General features: G+C 44.1%; 1 protein-coding gene across 1 annotated transcript in view; it reads left to right on the forward strand.

Moving 5' to 3' along the window:
- The window catches only part of LOC146866668 (transcription factor Spi-C-like), a 107,449-nt gene that overhangs the window by 69,343 nt on the left and 19,682 nt on the right, over positions 1–18,424 (forward strand). The window contains exon 4 of the mRNA XM_085600179.1: positions 16,259–16,367. Within this exon, the coding sequence (XP_085456305.1) occupies positions 16,259–16,367 (109 nt within the window). The remainder of the gene's footprint in view (positions 1–16,258; positions 16,368–18,424) is intronic.

Consider the following 18,424-nt stretch of genomic DNA (forward strand, 5'->3'; position numbering starts at 1 on the left):
GACCCCACTGTTCTTACTTAATCGAATGACCCGAATAGAAGTAAACTTAATAAAGGCATGGAGCAAGGTATATTTAACGTCCTAGTACCCATAGTCATCTGTTTTAATGATAAAAACGTATCTGAGAACGGTCAGTTCCTACGCGTGAAAGAACGGAGTCGCCATCTTAAAGTGGTGTGGTGTGGTGACCCGATAGGACTAACTGTTATTTCTAGATCAGATGAATATAATACAGATCAAGCTGGATGTAGGTCAAGGGCAATATATATCTTTTTTGCCTTTATGGTCATAGCAGTCCTTCTTCTTAATATAAATAATAAATCGAAAGCGGTCACTTCAGACGGAGGAGGATGACATGCTTGGCAGCCATCTTAGATCAGGCAACAAGTGATCAAGAACAACAGTATTTCTGAGTATGATCAAACCGGATTGGTTTACAATTACGGTCATGTCCAATAAAAAATGAACTATAGACAAACTTGTTTTCAATCTTAAACAAGTAATAAAAACCAAATGTTGATCTATATCCATACATGTAACTATATCCAATCTTAATACAACCTCAAGCACGTGAACTAGATTTATGATAGAAAAGATATAGGAATGAAGAAATGACAGAAGAGTATCCTGAATACCAATGATAAAGTCAGATTAAGAGTCTGAGGAGCCACAGGGGCATAAGGGCCAGTGGCTCCACAAGACCCATCACGAAATAAAACCTATAAATCCAATCAAGGTAGCCAGTCAGAAGCGAGTTTTCAAGGCGGACTAAATTAAATTACACACAAGGTGTAGCCATAGGGTCAGAACATTAAGGGGTAAGGAAGAACAAAAGGATGCAGAGATATAATAATAAAACCACAATAATGATAAAAATCATTGCACACGACATCAATAATAGACAAACATGTGCAATCCACAATATTCATTTTCAGGAAATTCCTCAGTGAACCAACATTAGTTATGAGAAATACAAAGTTCACATAGATGTAGCTAAAACCCTCAAATTGGTTAAAGAAAGTAGTGCATCTCGTCATCGCTGTTGTGTCCCAGTTCTACACATTTAAGTCTACATATCCAAGCGGCCTCATTTTTTCTCAAGGCTAGTTCTCTGTCACCACCTCTTGGGTGAATCGGGATGTGGTCTATTCCCATAAACCAAAACCTCCATATTGCCGTGATTTTCCTGCATATGGTATGTAAGAGGGTATCTAAGATCTCCTTTACGGAGTGCCCGTAGATGCTCCTGTATTCTTATTTTTAGAGGTCTCTTGGTGCTGCCCACGTAGATCTTATTACATGGGCAGCCCAAAATGTAGGTCACAAATGTCGATTTGCAATTAATCATATAATTGATATTATATGTGCGGTTGGTATTGTGACAGAACGTTTTGGTTTTGTTTTTGCCTAGCTTGCATACATTGTATTCATTGCATGTATAAAAACCCTTTGTCATTGAGGGTAACCAAGTCTGAGGTTTAGGGGTAGTGACATAGCTGGGGCATAGTTTGTTACGTAGATTTTGCCCTCTCCTATAGGTCACTTTCGGTTTTTCAGGCAGTATCCCTTGTAGACTCGGGATATCCGTCAGCAGATGCCAATGTTTACGCAGAACATTGTAAGTTCTGCTGCTGTTGTTATTAAATTGTGTATTGAATGAGATAGGAGTTTGTTTATCCCATTTTGTGAGGTTTGGTCTAAGCGTATTAGCCCTAGGCACCTTCATAACCCTTTTGTGTGCTTTGTCAAGTATTTCCTTTGGATAACCTCTACTGAGGAATCGTTGTTCTGTATCACTGATATTCTGAAGGAAAGTGCTTTCCATACTGCAGTTGCGCCGCATCCGAATCATCTCCCCATAGGGGATGTTGTTTACAACATGATTTGGATGGGCGCTTGAGAAATGTAACGTGCTATTACATGCAGTCTCTTTTCTGTGGGTACAGCTTTGAATTTGATTGTCCTGAATATAAAGTGTGACATCTAGGAAGTTAATAGTTTCCTTGCTGTACTCAATCGTGAACCTGACATTAAATGGGTTGTCATTAAGATAGGCATGGTATTCCAGGAGATCCGGGGCAGGCCCATTCCATAACATGATAACATCATCGATGTACCTGCCCCAGAAAATGACATGCTCCATCCACTTCGCAGCATGGCGTCCCCAGGCATGCCCCCGCTCAAACCAGCCCATAAAGAGCCCGGCGTAAGCGGGAGCAAACCTAGAACCCATAGCCATCCCCTGAATCTGATGAAACCACTCCGAGTCGTGTAAGAATTTTTTTTTTTTGATAAAATGATGTCCGTCATTTCCAGAAGGACCTCGTTATGCAAAAAATGATCTGCTGTTCTTTGACCTAGGAAATGTTGTAGTGCCTGAATTCCAAACTCTTTTTTAATACACGTATATAAACTGGTCATGTCAAGGGTGACAAATATGAGGCTTTCGGACCAGGTAAGACCCTCGAATTTGCCCAGTATGTCCTTCGTGTCCTTAATATAAGCTGGAAGGTTTTTGACCAAAGGTTGGATGTAGTGGTCTTCATACTCAGAGTCTTTCAGTAGGTGAATTGACCCCCGAAATGATGGGACGGCCAGGTGGAAATGGGCCTCCCTTGTGTACTTTGGGCAATATGTATATGCAAGGGGAAGTTGGTTTTTGTACCATTAAATATCTGCACTCATCCTCGCTCAATAAGCCATTGTCTCTCCATTCCATTAGTCTCATATTGATGTGTATGCTCAGAGTCTTAGTGGGATTACCCGGTAATGTTGTGTAGCATGAGGTGTCTGATAGCTGCCGTTCAATCTCCCCATATAGCTTGTTCTTTCCATGATCACGACATTACCCCCCTTATCTGCTTCACGGATAACTATGGAGGTATCAGACTTAAGTTTCCTTAATGCTTCATTTTCACCTGCCATTAAATTGTACTTTCTTTGATTCCGGGGGGTAGGATATTCCCAAATCTTATACAAACCCTGTGTGACTTTATCTCTAAATAAATCTATATTGGGGTGTGTACCACATGGAATATATTTAGATTTAACTCTTAGCCCACTGTCCAATGACACGTCTTCCGAGATATCCAATTCATTTCTGATCAAGTCTGGCTCAATTGGAGTTTCAAACTCAACAGACATCATTGTTTGCAAAACATTTATTTCATTTACAGTATATGAGGGTGGGACATACTCCTCAGATGGTTTAATACATGTAGATGGGTTGCGAGAAAAATGATCCTTTAGTTTTAACAATCTAACAAATTTTGACAGGTCCACAAATACATCAACATCATTGCCTGTTTGATTAGGGCAAAACCCAAGTCCCTTACTTAGCACAGAAATGTCATCAACCGATAATGTTTTTTCAGAAAGATTAATTATCATCAGTTCCTGGGTCCCCAAAACATCATTCTCATTTAGTCCCTTGTGTTCCCTGTTTTCCTGGAACGAGTCAACCTGCCCACTGGTTCCTGCTTTGTCTTTTTGTTGGTCTTGTTTGTACTTCTGCCATCTCCTCCCCCCCCCCCCCCCCCTTTCTGGTCTTTGATCCTTTGGTGCTGCCTTTGCCCCCAGTCTTAGTCTCTCCATTTCTAATAAAAAATTAGATCTATTTTCAGTCCCATTTGTTCCTGTGGATTCCTCCGAGATTACTGAACTGGTCACAGAGGACACAGAAGTAACACTACTAGCCGGAGTCAAATCCAAAGTGTCCTCACGTGGTCTTTTTCCCTCTCCTGGGACTTTAACATTATCGTATTTATGCGAGAACGTGTATACTCTCCCATCCCTGTAATCTTTATCATCCCTTTTGATCTTTTTGATCTTTTTATCCCTCAGGTATAGCTGATGACTCTCTAGGATTTCATCTAGGATAGCATAGTTTTTCTTTACCACATCCTTTAGTTCTGAAGCTGAGATCTTTCTCTATTTCTTCTATTTCTTGCTGCAGCTTGGTACCCTTTTTTTCAGCGTTTTTTATAAGAATACGCATCATGTTAAATGATGCATTGCGTAGGTTTCCCTCCCAATCCTCAAGTGACTCTTTATCCAAGTCTTCAAAGGTCGGAAAAATCAAAATTCTAAGGCCCCTTGGTATCTTTTCATTTTCAATATATTTTTCCAGGGTGGTACCGTCCCACCATCTGGACATCTCATGTTTTTTCAATTTTTCCAACCTTTGAAACTTAGACTTCAGGCCCTCTAATTTGGGGGCAGCGCTACCCCCACCTAACGGTTTGGAACTTGGGGCAAATAGGTCTTGGGCTAGTTCTTGTCTTCTATCTTTGAATCCCGGCATCTTTAAATGTCAATGTCCCAGGAGCAAAGAAATTCTATTAAAGAATTGTTTTCAAAATTGGTTATCTACAGTGAAAAGAAGAGCTGAATAGTGCTATTTGAGGGGTTTAAAGCATATGCAAACAAAAGGGCATAAAAACACCCAACAGTGGAGCCCTCTATAGACCAGCACCTAATCTGCTATCCCTTGTATATTTGTATCCCTATATGGTTGCTAGGGGTGTGTGTGCACACTGAAACGCACCCACTGTTACAATGCAAATCCCCAAGGGGGACCTAACAGTTTCAAAACACAAGCACAGGTGCACCACACATCAAAAGAACAGGGAAAGCAATAATATAATCATTTCCCACATCAAGATTATTCAAAAAATAATTCATTTTTATTCAAAGATTGTAATCATTATCATTTCTTTTTGAAACACAGAATTGTAAGTACAATTTGGTCTTGACAGCACAGCCGACGCGTTTCGTCCTAGAAGCGGACTTCTTCAGGGCTGTTTAAACAAAAACACATAAATATACATAAAAATACACAAAGTCTATATGTAACCCTAGACATTACATACTGCAAATTCCATAGATACAAATGTTTATAATTTTCTTACATCAATGTCATCTTATTTCCTTATCTACATCTAACATATACAGCGCTATATTGTTGTTCTTGATGGTCATTGATGTCTTATAAGTAGGATCTAGGGAGGTATGGGATTTGCTCACCTTCCTGACCTCTTTGTTTGTATCTTAAGGGATGCGCATAATAACCAGATTCCAATTTAATTCTGCCAGTAAGGACAAGTATGGCATTATATATTAACTCGTTATTGTATGTTCTTTTGGGACTCTTTTACTAATAGGAGTACTTAGTACTACCAACCATGGGAAAGGGTATCATACAGGCATAGCCCCCTATTCTCTATTCCCCAGAAAATATTAGGGGTATACTGGTTAAGAGAGCTATCTGAGAAGCACTCTGAAGGTTATGACATGTACACTGGTGAGAACACGAGAATGGAATTGTCCGTTCGCTTCTGCACCGTAACAGATAAAGTTCTTAATTACGTCCTAAAATCAGCGTAAATTTCTACTGCGTCACAAAACGAGCGCTGTAAATTGAGGCAGAGTATTAAGCAGGGATGCATTAAAAGTGACACCGAGAATGTTTTATATTCTTATTTATTGATGTGATTTATTTATTTATTTATACGATTACTTCGCTTTTAAGCATCACGGTTCTTGGCTTACCTACTCTGGTGTTTTAGCTTTTGAATGAAGCCCCCTTGCTGCTGAGTTGGTTTTTGCTTTAGGGCCCGAGTTGAAGGGGCGCGTGCAGTGGCTAGAAGCAAGCTGAGATGGGACAGCTGCAGGTAAATAAAACTGACAACATCACACCACCAGCTTTCTGTAAAGGGGAACACATACAACAAGCATTGGCATAGCCAATAGGTCTCGCTTTTGGGACCTTATACGTTTTTAGCCATGCAACAGTTGATGTTGTTGCAACAAGGATATTGTGCTGCATAACTAAATACTTATAAGGTCCCAAAAGCGAGACCTATTGGCTATGCCAATGTTTGTTAACAGGGCCATCATGATTGCATACATTTATAACTGGTAAATCCGCTTATCTGTAACTAGCAGGAAGAGTTACTGGGCTAATCTCCCCAACATTTGGAATGAGATCCATACCTTTGCTGCCATTATTCCTTATTTCTGACATAGGCTGTCAATCTAAGTGCAAATCATGCATGCCATTAGTAGCTATTGAGGACAATTGGCTGATCAAAACCAATTCTACTTAATAATTGCAGCAGGATATACCAGGTCACCAACTATCACTTCTCTTCAGAATTTGGGGATTCAGATCAATGTATCCCAGGTATGCCTTCATTCTGCTCAACTGATCTAATGTTGAGGGGCAACACTGAACCCAAAAGCATAAAAAGTGTTTTCTCTGGACCGCAGGTTATCATCTTTACAAGGCACTTTTGAAGAAAACTCTGTCTTCAACAGTATGATAGACATTTTGCTTTCTGGGCAATCCGTGTCCTGCTTCTGTATGGAAGATCAGCCATCCAAGCTGTCAAGAAATTTGGAGGAGAAAATTAATTTGTATGACAAAACCATACATTCCTTACCGGAAACCTTTAGCAACCTCCTTCAGTGCAAAACACAATGGTAGAAGCCTCATGGAAGAGAGAGGAGTCTTACAGGAAACCGATTTGTTCAGGTACGCATTGTCAATAAAAAGAAAATCAACATGTGGGAACTTAGGGCAGTCTACCAAGTCCTTAGTGTTCCCTGCAAGTGGTCTCTGCAACTTTCCTCTTTCATCAGTGGGACATAAAGTTGACAATACTTCATGTCAACAAGCAAGTGGACCAGTGCCTATCAAGCAAGGCACAGTTATTCTGTCACTGGTGTTTGGCAGGAAACATCACGTGAATGATGGTTCGTCTCCCAGGGATACAAAATTGGAAGATGAACAGACTGAGCAGGAACCCCATGAAAGATCATAAGCTGAACAATGATTTCTGTTGGGATTTTTCAGGCCCGGAGATCTCTGTACAGTCATCTGTTTGCCAGTCCTGTAAACGCGGAGCCTTTCCTTCCATGTTCGCAGACACCAGGTCCAAGTGGAGTTCGTTGTTAATAGACTGTTCTGTGACATTTGTTTATCCTCTGACTCCACAGATTGCAAAGGTGACTGTCATTCTGAGGCTGTCAGTGTAGGTAATAATTCTGTTTATTCCTACAGTAGGGCATGCACATTGACTGTTTTTGTTTTACAGGCAAGTGGGAGGGAGGTGTTTTGAATTCTGTGCTACAAACCTATTTTTAATGTGATGGAGTAATCAATAAGCTTTTGTACTTGCTCAACTGTTTAGGTCTCGCTGAGACAGCGAAAGCTGTCTCTTTGAGACATTTTGTAAGTGGGTTTTCAAAAGTGCTACCCACATTGTTTTGCTGGCCTAGGGCTTGAGTGCACAATGGCGTGCACGTGCACAGCTGCTCCTCTGCTCATTGCATTCCCCCCTCCCTTCTCACCCAGCCCTTTGATGTTCTGCTTGCATCTCTCCAACGCGATTGTGAGTCACGTGAGGAGATCCGCCAATGTGTATCCGCCAATGTGTTCCTATGTTTACGTCTGAGAGACCGGAAGCACAAAAGACGTTTAAAAATGTTCCTCGAAAGATTCAGATTGAGGCCGTTCTGTGCCTTGTTTCCTTGTGCGTATATACGGTTTCAGAAGAAGAGCTCCTGTGCGTTAGGCGGTGCGGCTTCTAGGCACGAGCATAGGGCTGCTACTGTCACTGTTGACAACGACAATGTTGTTGCTTGGAGATTTAACACCTATCTTCTAAGACGAGCACAAAGGAGGCACGCATTGCTTCTCAGCATATCGGCTTATGCGATCTCAACGGAGGTGATTAAGCGCGTGACAGAGGTGCGCTATCAGACCCCTGCCTCCAGCGCTATTCACAGGAGGAGTTCAGTCTCCAAAGCATTCGGGAACACGCGTTCTTCAGTCATTCCACTTGCTTGTTTTACATCTCATTGTCTTCAGCCGTTTTGTTCTTTGCTTCCAAGGAGACGAGCAGTTATTCTTCTGAAGGCTCCCTCCTCACCTGACATCCCAAAGTATTTTGAGATGAAGGAATGCGCCATGAGTTCCTCGGGAGATGCCTTTTATGAAAAGGATACATCGTTACCAAAAAAGGAAGGCTCTACAACAGGGCTGTCAGTCTCGACAGAACGACTATTAATCTCCGGACATTATCTAGGGTTTGGCAAATTTCCTCTCAGTGGCAGTGAGAATTCCCAGGCCACGCTTCCGTCTCACCGTTAAGTGCCATTCTAAGTGCGTGTGAGCTCCGTGTGTATGACTTCGTGCTCAGCCCTTGTTACTTCATGTGTTCTGTTGGTACTCACAACCACTCTTCCTCTTTGTCTGTCTGGGAGTTTCTCTTACAGTTCTTAAACGTGTACAGCTTGGCGCTCCCCCTTTTCGCTTCATTTAGATGTCCATCTCCAGTCGCAACCGGTTTTTGGATAACCACGATGTTTAAATGATTACCATTGAGATTCCTTGTATGCACATTTATCTTTGGGGAGTATCCGGAAGTGTGGCATTATTTCTAGTCTAGAGTGCAGAAAATGAACACCCCAAAGCACCATTCATGACGATTTTATGTCTGGGGTTAGATAAGATCTCTTGTTTTAATAAAATGATATGTCTCTATATACTTTCCTGCAAGGGCTTTCAGTTAGCCCTCTTTATCCATTGGTCTGTTGTGGTGTAATTCCTATTCTTCAAGTCACTACAGTAAAGTTCTTTGGGTCAGCCCTCTTAAGCAATCGCTTCCTTTCTAAGAGTGTTTCGGCGTACTACCGAAGCGCAACTCATCACCCACATCTAAACAAATGCTTTCAGTGTCACGACCAGTGTGTCCTTTTTAGGTCTCGCTGAGCCAAAGGATCGAAGAGATATTTTGTATGTGGGATTTTCAAAGTGCTACCCACAGTCTTTTGGCTGGCCTAAACCTTGAGTGCACGATCACATGCACGTGCACAGCTGCTCCCACTCCCCCCTCCCTTCTCTATAGCTTTCTTTCACTTTAGCCGCTTTGACCCTTGCATTCCCCCCTCCCTTCTCACCCAGCCCTTTGATGCTCTGCTCGATTACTTTCACTTTCGCCGCTTTGATGTTTGATTTTTATTGCCTTTGTTTATGTGACGGAGAGCCATTGCATTTGGCAGAACATTTCTGGGGCCGTATTGCATGAAATACACCAGGTGGCGCTAACGTGTTTTACAGAGCACCATACAGCATTTTGTTCTGCGTTAAAAAAAGACGCTTTAGGAGCGGAAAGGAGCTATCCCTTTTACTTGTATTAAAATGTATTTTTAAAGGTGTCTCAAAGGATCCTGAACATAGTTTATACTAGCATGCTCCAATACTGTCCGTATTTCACTCCTGATTGCACTGGCCTTCCAGGTCCTAAGACTCAGACTCATGATTTTACTGTTATTTCAAAACCAATCTAACATTTGTTTTGTTTTAGGTATTCCCTTAGTAAAGCATACCTATGTGATCTTACTCTCCTTGGTCAGTGTTTTATTATGGATGACAAGATGTTTTCTCATTAGGACTCGCACCATAAGCCTCTTTCATTCCAAACATCTGGAAACGCATTAGTCTCTGTAACTATATAGTAATGGCTTTCGGTTACAGCTGGCGGAAATTATGCTACACACCTATTTATTGCCTTCACCAAACGATTCTGCTTTCACTGGTGTGACCATAACTTGCCAAAATATTTTACTGATGCTTTCGGCAGTGTCTCCACTTCTGTCTGATCACTCCTCAAATGACACTTTCCTTAATCCCACCCACAAGCAAGGTAAGCCACTCCATTTTATGCTAATTTCAAACACTTTATCCAAATCTAAACCCATCATCGCTCCATCTGACATCACACATTTCACATGCAAATCAGTTCACCTCCTTGTAGATCGCTCTCTCATGTACCCATCTGCTGTAGAAAACAGGACCCCACTACTCTCACTGCTTTCCACGTGATCTTCATAAAGACCTCACTTCAGTCTTGCACTACAGCTCATACAACTGCTTCATTATCCACCTTGTACCAAAGATAGGCCTCAGCCATGAATTACACTTGAAATAAGAGCGCATAACAGTAAATGAGGGCAGCAGTACATAAATGGCGAAAGCTCATATTCACTGCTAACTTCTTGGTTAATAAGCAAGCCCTTCATACACTGCATAATGATCTAGGAGGTGTCAAATCTATCTATTTCCAGGACCTCATTACCTCACCATCCACAAGTGCTCTGTGCAAACCTTCAGCTCTTTACTCTCTCAATCATCTTCAATTATCAGTATTCTATTGTTCATCCTTACCTGCTCATGACTTCACCCTGCTACAAGATTAACACTATAATTAGTCCACAGTGCTCAAGTCCTCACTCGCCTCAACCCTGCGCAGTTGCATTATTACGATTTAACACAACATCCTCCTAACAAACGTTTCCTCTTATGAAAGTAGCTAATCCACCCTGTGCCCCCCCCCTGTAACCATTTCGTCCTCCCTTCATCAAATCTTTGCCTCTTTCATCCAACAGTTTCCCCTACGTTTCCCTTCGCACTGACTGCCTGTCCTGTAACCGACTACTCAACCCTCTCCTGTGTTCGGGACCCTTCATTCCACTATCCTATCCTATCCTCTCCTCTGTTCTTGTCTATGCTCATACTCTTAGATCGTTCTGCCTCTCCTTTGATATTGCTGGTCACCCCACACTTTTCTCAATGAGCGCACGGGGCATTAGCTGGGTACCAGCCCTTATGCTCCTCAATAAGCAGCAGCAATCGTTGCAGTTTCACCAAGGTGAGTTTAGTAAAAGTTTATTTTACTACTTTCGATAACTGGTGCCTTTCGCAAACAGAAAAGGTAATGACAATGTATGGCACATTACAAGATGGCATGTTTTAATACTAGGGCTTCTGATAATATGCATAACGTTTGATCTAGCAGACATGATTGAACATATGGTGAGACCCTTAAATGAAGGCTTAGGGCTCAAATCACAAAGGGACTAATATGCAATAAAGTTACGTGTCTCTTCACTCATGGCAGAATCTCCGCACTGCACTCACTGCAGTGCGCTGGACAGAGAGGCTGCCCAGAGTGCAGAGACTCCACACTTGTACCTTTACTACACGCAAGTCCCTTTGCAAATCAGACCCTTAACCTCTACTTCTTTGTGATTTTTAAAATAAATAGAGGGATCATGGGCCCTCAATATCACGATCCCGGATGGAGATCTGCTGGCGCTTCGGACCTCCACCCCCTATCAGTGGGCGACCCACTCGGTGCGCTATCTCGGCCTCAACCTGACTCCGGACCTGGCCACCTGGACGCAGGCCAATTGGCAAGAGTATAAGTGTTCGGTTCAGACGGACCTGCGCGCGTGGAGAGCCTTGCCACTCTCTTGGCTCGGCAGACTCAACACGGTGAAAATGTCTATCTTGCCAAAGATCCTGTACCTCTTCCAAACCCTGCCGACACCGATCCCGGAACACCAGATCCAGGGACTCCAACGGGAGCTAGTGGCGTTTATCTGGGGTGGGAAGAAACCGCGCTTTTCCAACACCATCTTGATGCTTCCCCGGGACAGGGGTGGCCTAGCGTGCACGAATCTCCTTGAGTACTATTGGGCGTCCCATCTCTGATTTGTCTTGGAATGGGGGGCGTGGGAGAGTGAGAAGGTGTGGTTCCACATGGATCGGGCTGTCACCTGCCGCCCTCTGTGGGATCATGCCTGGCTGCCTCAAGGGGCGCGTCATCGCAGCGCGTATATGGCTGTCCCCACCAGAACAGTCCTTGAGATCTGGGACAAGGTGGCGGTTTGGAGGGGACTCACTTCCTTTCCGTCCCCTCACACCCCCATCGCGCACAATCCGCAGTTTCCGCCAGCCTGTCATCCACCCTTTTTTGCCAATTGGACGGAGGCTGGCTGCAGAACGATAGGGAACCTCTTCACAGGGGGTAGTTTTAAATCCTTTGCGCAATGCAAGCAAGAATTTGGGATCTCGGAGAATGGCAAATTTCAATACATCCAGCTTCACCACTGGATCCAGGGCTCCTCCCTGACACAGGCAGCCGTACGTCCTTTCACACCGTTCGAACAGCTAGCGCGCACATTCGGCGCATGCAAGGGACTGATCTCGCGTATCTACGGGGTATTGCAGCACGCGCAGCGGCCTGTTCCGCATCTATACCAATCGAAATGGCAGTCCGTCTCTGGCTCGGGTGTCGCCCCTTCTCAATGGGCGAGGCTGTGGAGAGATATCCCTAAAATTCTGCGTAGCATTCCGCAGCAGGAGTCTGCCTATAAGGTGATGACTCAATGGTATTACACCCCGGTTCGGCTTCAGAAGATGTTCCCTGCGACGTCTTCCCTTTGCTGGCGCTGTACTCAGGCGCCGGGAGACTTCATTCACATCTGGTGGACCTGCCCCCTTATAGCTACTTTCTGGAAAGAGATCCTCAGTCATATCAAACGGGTCCTGGGGTACCCCCTGCCTGCGGATCCGCTGGTTGCGGTCCTGGGCCTCCGGCCGGAGACTACGAGAGCCATGACGGGACGGGACCGGCACCTTAGCCTCCACATGCTATGCGCCGCCAAACAGACGGTGGCACTATATTGGAAAAAGGCGGAGACGCCCTCCATCAATGTATGGTTTACTCGCCTGTGGCATGTGGTGGCGATGGAGCTGCTCACGGCCCGGCTTCAGTTCCGAGATACTCAATTTAGGAAACTCTGGGCGCCCCTGGTGGACCACCTGGGGCGGTTGGAACATGCCCGAATGAAGCCGCCACGGCTGCGGGCCCTGAGGTTCTTCGATGTTGTATGCCCGGCGGATCCGGGAGGTCATTGGGGGTTGTCGGGTAGAGGGCAGGGAGAGCCGGCCACCGCCCTTCAACCCACTGGCGAGGAGACTTCGCCTCTACTACGCCGGGACGCCGCGGTACCCGCCGTTTAGGGGGTAATGTAGCGGACGCTTTTGGCTTTCCCCGCGCCTGGGATGTTCCGCCCCCCCACGCCCCCACCCCCCCCCCCCCTCACCCCCTCACCCCCCCTGGTACCCTCCCTATCTCCCCATTTTGTCCCAGTTTCTCCCCCGGTGAGTTGACTGTATTAGGGGCACTCCTGGTCTCAGGGATGGCCCCGGGGGCCTTGCGCACCACTCTATCGCGGTCAAATCTGAAATGCCCTATGGCCGGCTTCTTGCGGGCGTGCCTCGTCTAATAGCGGTTAAGCCGCCCCTTACCGGATAGGCCCCTTTTGAGAGATACTGCGCTCCCATCGCCCTAGGCCCCCCGCCACTGCATGCTGGAGGTGTGACCATGAGCGGCTGGAAGAGAAGTGGGAAGGGTGGGACTCCCGCCCGGTGATCACTTGTTTGGATGTTGCCTCTCTCCAGGGGGCGGGGGTGGCGGCGCACTTACACTAACTATCTGCCAGGCATAGGAGGCACTAACGGGTTTCCACTCTCGGTATCCTGCAACAGGCCGATCCTACAACGGGGCATGTAGTCATTCTCTGAGTCTGCTGCTGACCTACAGCAACCCTGCGATTGTTCGTCTCTGCTGGTATACCCTGGAGATGTCACTGGGTGGGGAGATTTGGGGCCGAGGGACCTTGATCAGGATAGACCTGTACCTCCAGCTATACCTGGGTCGTGGCATATCTTCTTGATTGGCTGGGCCTTCGCCCTTTGTTACTTGAATGTGGTAGCTGCCGGCCCCTGTGGTTGTAGGCGAACCAGCTGTGTACCGCTACAGGAGTGCTCCTTTAAACTCAATAAAAAGTTGTATGCAAAAGAAATAAATAGAGGGAAGCATTTATAGTAAAAATGGAAAACTCGTGTCTCTATTTACAATGCAGTTATTGGTTGTTTTTAACTTTCAAGAAAATAACACATTTGTTCTTAAACGACATCCATATCTTAAATCACACATTTTATGATTTTGACATTTGGAATTTCATGTCATACCCTTCACTTGTGCCCATTCCCGACTTCTTATACCCTTGTTATCTAGCAGTGCTTTCAACACCACAGGCCATCAAATTCTGGACGGAACGGCCCTAAACGGTTTCGCCCATACCTCTATAATCACACTCAAATGCTAACAAGCATTGGCATAGCCAATAGGTCTCGCCTTTGGGACCGTTTAAGTGTTTAGTTATCCAGCACAATATCCTTGGTGCAGTAACATTAACTGTTGCATGGCTAAACACTTATAAGGTCCCAAAGGCGAGACCTATTGGCTATGCCAATGCTTGTTTAATTTTATTTGTGGGAGGCTTTTTAAAAACATTTTTAAGCTTTTCCCAGACATTGTTACCGGACCCTCACTGCCACTTGCAGTACGCCACTTCCATCCTGGCACTGCAAGCAATGCCCATCTTCGAATGGGCTTTAATGCCATTCAATGATTGTCGCTCGTGCGTGCACATAGGGTTGTTCATCTTTGAAATCCTCAAATGGGCTTTAAAACCATTGAACTGCGGCTGCCATTCATGCGCAAACATGGGCAGCCATCTTTCAAAGTTTACTTTCAAACATTCAAAGGGAACCAACCCTGTGTGTGCATGTACTCCCAGAACCAGCCAGTTTTGAGTGGTTTTTGTCAAACTTTATAGCAAAAACCATTTCAAAATAGTCGCTCCTGTGGTGCTGCCATGTGCATGCGTGAGTGGCTGTTTTTTAATGGTTTTTGTAATAACATTTTACAAAAACCATTTCAACACTGAAGAAGCATTTTTATGGGTCTGAACTTGATTTTCTTGTGCTAAGCAACTTCCTAGGGACAATTTTAATCATAACTGTTCTGCTGAATATCACTCTCTTTTCTCCCCTTTCTTCAGGTCTGGTAGCTTAAGCTGCACAAAGCCACATTTAGGCGATCCGTTTCGCTCTGCGGGTCGTTCGCAGCAGCTGAGGCGCAATAGCTATTCCATTTCCTATTTGAGAAAGTCCCTTGGTGTATGTCTGGTCTTTGTGTGCATCATCAGAGAGAGGTCGCTTCTGAACTGTCTGACTAACATGCTCTCAAAAAATAATCTATATGTGGGAATAGGAATCCTAAGCTTAGGTATAGTACAAAGCCCCTCAGTTTCAATGAAGCAACGAGGCAACTAATGCTGGGTCTTCAGAACCCCTATGTGGAGTTCACCCACAGTGGCCTTAGGCTAATAGTGCAAGTAACCCTGAGAGGGTGAAAGGGCACAATACCTGACAACATGTTAAATTAACATCTACTGTAAAGGTCATTTTGAGGGGCACCAAATGCCTGGGGATCAGTCCCTCAATGTGATTGAGGATTACCACTTCTAATCCTCATCCAAGCACACAGCCCTAGAGCTTTTGTACAGTTAGATCATACAAATCTTTGCACAGAGAGGTAAAGCAAACCTTCCTTCATGAGTGTAAATTCAGGAACTGATACTTAGGCCGTGTGGGTGTATCTAGAGTAGTGTAAAAGTGAGACGAGCCTACTGTCACCTGCCGGACAGGCCCATCCAGCCCCAGACTCTGGGGTTGAGTTTTGACTCCATAAACCACTTTGAAGGATCCTACAAACGTAAAGTTTACCTTGGACTTCCTGAGCCGCATATCATTCAACATAACCCAACAACCTACTTCCAACTCTTTCGACCACACAAGTAAAATAATCATCCATTTTATTTTTTATTTTGTTTTTGGTTTATCCTGGAAGCAATTTTTTCCAACAACACATTCACCACCATACTACCACTCTTCTGTTTTGACCATATCGGAACAAGCTCCGTTCTAGCCTTCTTTTCCCTCAATAAATAACAAGCATTGGCATTGCCAATAGGTCTCGTCTTTGGGACCTGCTGCATAACTAAATACTTGTAAGGTCCTAAAGGCGAGACCTATTGGCTATGCCAATGCTTGTTTTATTATTGGTAATTGGGAAGGTCAACTAAGAAGAACAGTGTTGATACTTTCATAACTCTGGTACACTTATCCCCGTGCCTCCTACCTATTAGGCTTGACCAGATATCGAATACAAGCCGACTGTGGGTAGTGGGGAAGCCTGCATGGAAATCTGGTGATTATATAAACATGAAATTCAAAATGGCACTATTAGTTGAACACATGTATATTTTTGTGGTTTTTATTTAAAAAATTGATGTTTCCTCAGTGCTAGAAAAGATTGCAAGATATACCTGTCCGATTGGACAGTTATTACACAATAAAAACGTTTTGGCTTAATTTTTGATGTAGTATTCTGGTATACAACAAATGGTTTAGCTGCACAATATGTACATTGATATCCTTCAGCATTAGTTGGCTGTACTGTTTTAATCAAAATTATGTTATGTTATTATTTAGGATTACGACTCTGAATGTAGCACCGACAGCAACGCTTTGGAACCATTGGAATTTGTTTCTGATAGGAAGAAAAGCCTGCTCTCCATTCCTGATGCAATTCTTATCAAAGGTAAGAACAAATGTCATGTTTTAAAATTTCTTTTATAATCCTACATTAAAACCTTCTTTACAGAGCAGAAGTAAAACCTAGGCATTTTCATTTACGTGATATTTAGGTGCCATGACCTTCTCTGGCAGTCAAACTATTTGGTATGCAACCCTCCTCTATAAATGAACATTGAAATTAACTTTAGATTCGCTGCCTATGCCACCGAAAAAAATAAAATATCTTGCGCTTTATCATTTTCTGGCAGTTTTTGAAGTCCGGTTAGTCTCTTAAAATGAGTATTAGAAGTGGGAACTTTGGGCTTACCTAAAACAAGCGGTAAAGACATTCTGCATTTGGCCAAGAGAGCTGTGCCTGGTGCAAAGAAATTCAATCACATTACCGTTGTGCTTATAGACCGCACTGGTCAGCCCAGGAAGGAAGACACACATTGCTTGATTTTTAAAGCTCTGCTCCTCTAGAAGCCCATTCATCTTCTTTGCAACCTGAATGCCCCCAGGTGGTTTATGAGACCTCAGAAGTAAGGATGCATCAAGACTGAAACCCCAAAAATCAATACCTATATGTTAATCTTAGTCCTGTAATGGATCCGCCTCATCTCGCTGGATCTCACTCCTACTGGACCTGAACTAACTTTTCCAATTCAGAACAAACTTAAGGCCTGATTAGGATGGCGGGGAGACCGCCACTGACAGGCTATCGATGGCAGTCTCCCCGCTATCCTAAGCAGCTTTAGGGCCTGCCACATTTTGATGGCGGGCAGAGGTATGGCGGTCGGAGAGACCGACTGCCGCGGATCCGACGGGCTCAAGGAGCCTGTCTGACTGTCGGAGGGCACTTCGATCTCTACAATGGTGGTGGTGCCTGCCAGGCTCTGCCTTAGGGATTAAGATGGTCCCTCCCCGCCAGCCTTTCCATGGCTGTTCACCCGCCATGGAAAGGCATGCATGGATGGACATTGGGGGCTCGTAGCGGCCGTACCTTCATCCCTGGCCCATTGCTTTGGGTGTGCATTTCCCTGTACCAAGTGACAGGCACTGCATGGTGCCTGTCACATAGTACTGGGATATGTAAAACCTCCTATTTTCCATTGTGGCAGGTGCTGCAGCCAGCAGCACCCACTGCAATCGAAAACCTGTACAATGCGACCTCTACGGTGGCAGTTGCCTTGTAATATTGCCAGTGGGACTCCCAACACTAGGTCAGGCGGTCCCCTTCTCAGTTAGGGTGGCGGGCAGACGTGAGTCCGCCTACTATCCTAATCAGGACCTTAGTCTGTTCTCTTCAGCTGGTACCTTTGTTCATAGACACATTAATGTTTCCTCTTCAAAATTTTAATCTGTCCCCAAGCTCTTTCCTATTTGTCTTCGGTTTTGTTTGATTGCAATGGACACTTCGATCACCTAAGTTTGTAATATGTGAAGTTCTCTCACACCCCAGATAGTGTAAATCCCGCGATATAATGAAACCAAAAAGCAATACATTTTCAGCTCAGCTGTGTCAGTCACCTGGGCTACTGTGTTCTTAAATACGTCCTCCTTCTAATAATTGAAAAATAAACTTACAAATTAAATTTTTAACTATAATAACTTGTTAAGTACCAACTTACAAGCATGCCCAGTGGTACAGTCTAAGTAAATGATTGATTGCCATCCAGTCAGGCTAATTGGCTAACTAAAGGGTTTGACCTATTGTTTCATTGTGTTTTTATTTATATAAGATAAAAGGTATCCATTTCAGAATACCTCAGCTTGAGGTTACAGGATAACTCGAGATTTTGTTGGTGAGGTGCAGTTTTCAATCAAATTAAACCTGTATAATAACTGTTTTGACCATACTCATGCAGGAGGTTCAAGTTCCTGCATTGCAGTATGCTTTGGCTTTCATAGTTGCATCTGGAAGATAGTTGCCTATCACCTTTGCAATATAAGACATTTGTATTGCAAACATATTATCAGACTGAAGAGTTGTGATTAATCTATAGAAAGATGAGGTATGTTTCTTTTTAAGGTGTGGGTTTCCCTTCATCTTCTTCATCACGTAGATTGCTCCTTCAAGTT

The sequence above is a fragment of the Triturus cristatus genome, chromosome 1_2, assembly GCF_964204655.1.
Source record: "Triturus cristatus chromosome 1_2, aTriCri1.1, whole genome shotgun sequence".
Lineage (NCBI taxonomy): Eukaryota > Metazoa > Chordata > Amphibia > Caudata > Salamandridae > Triturus > Triturus cristatus.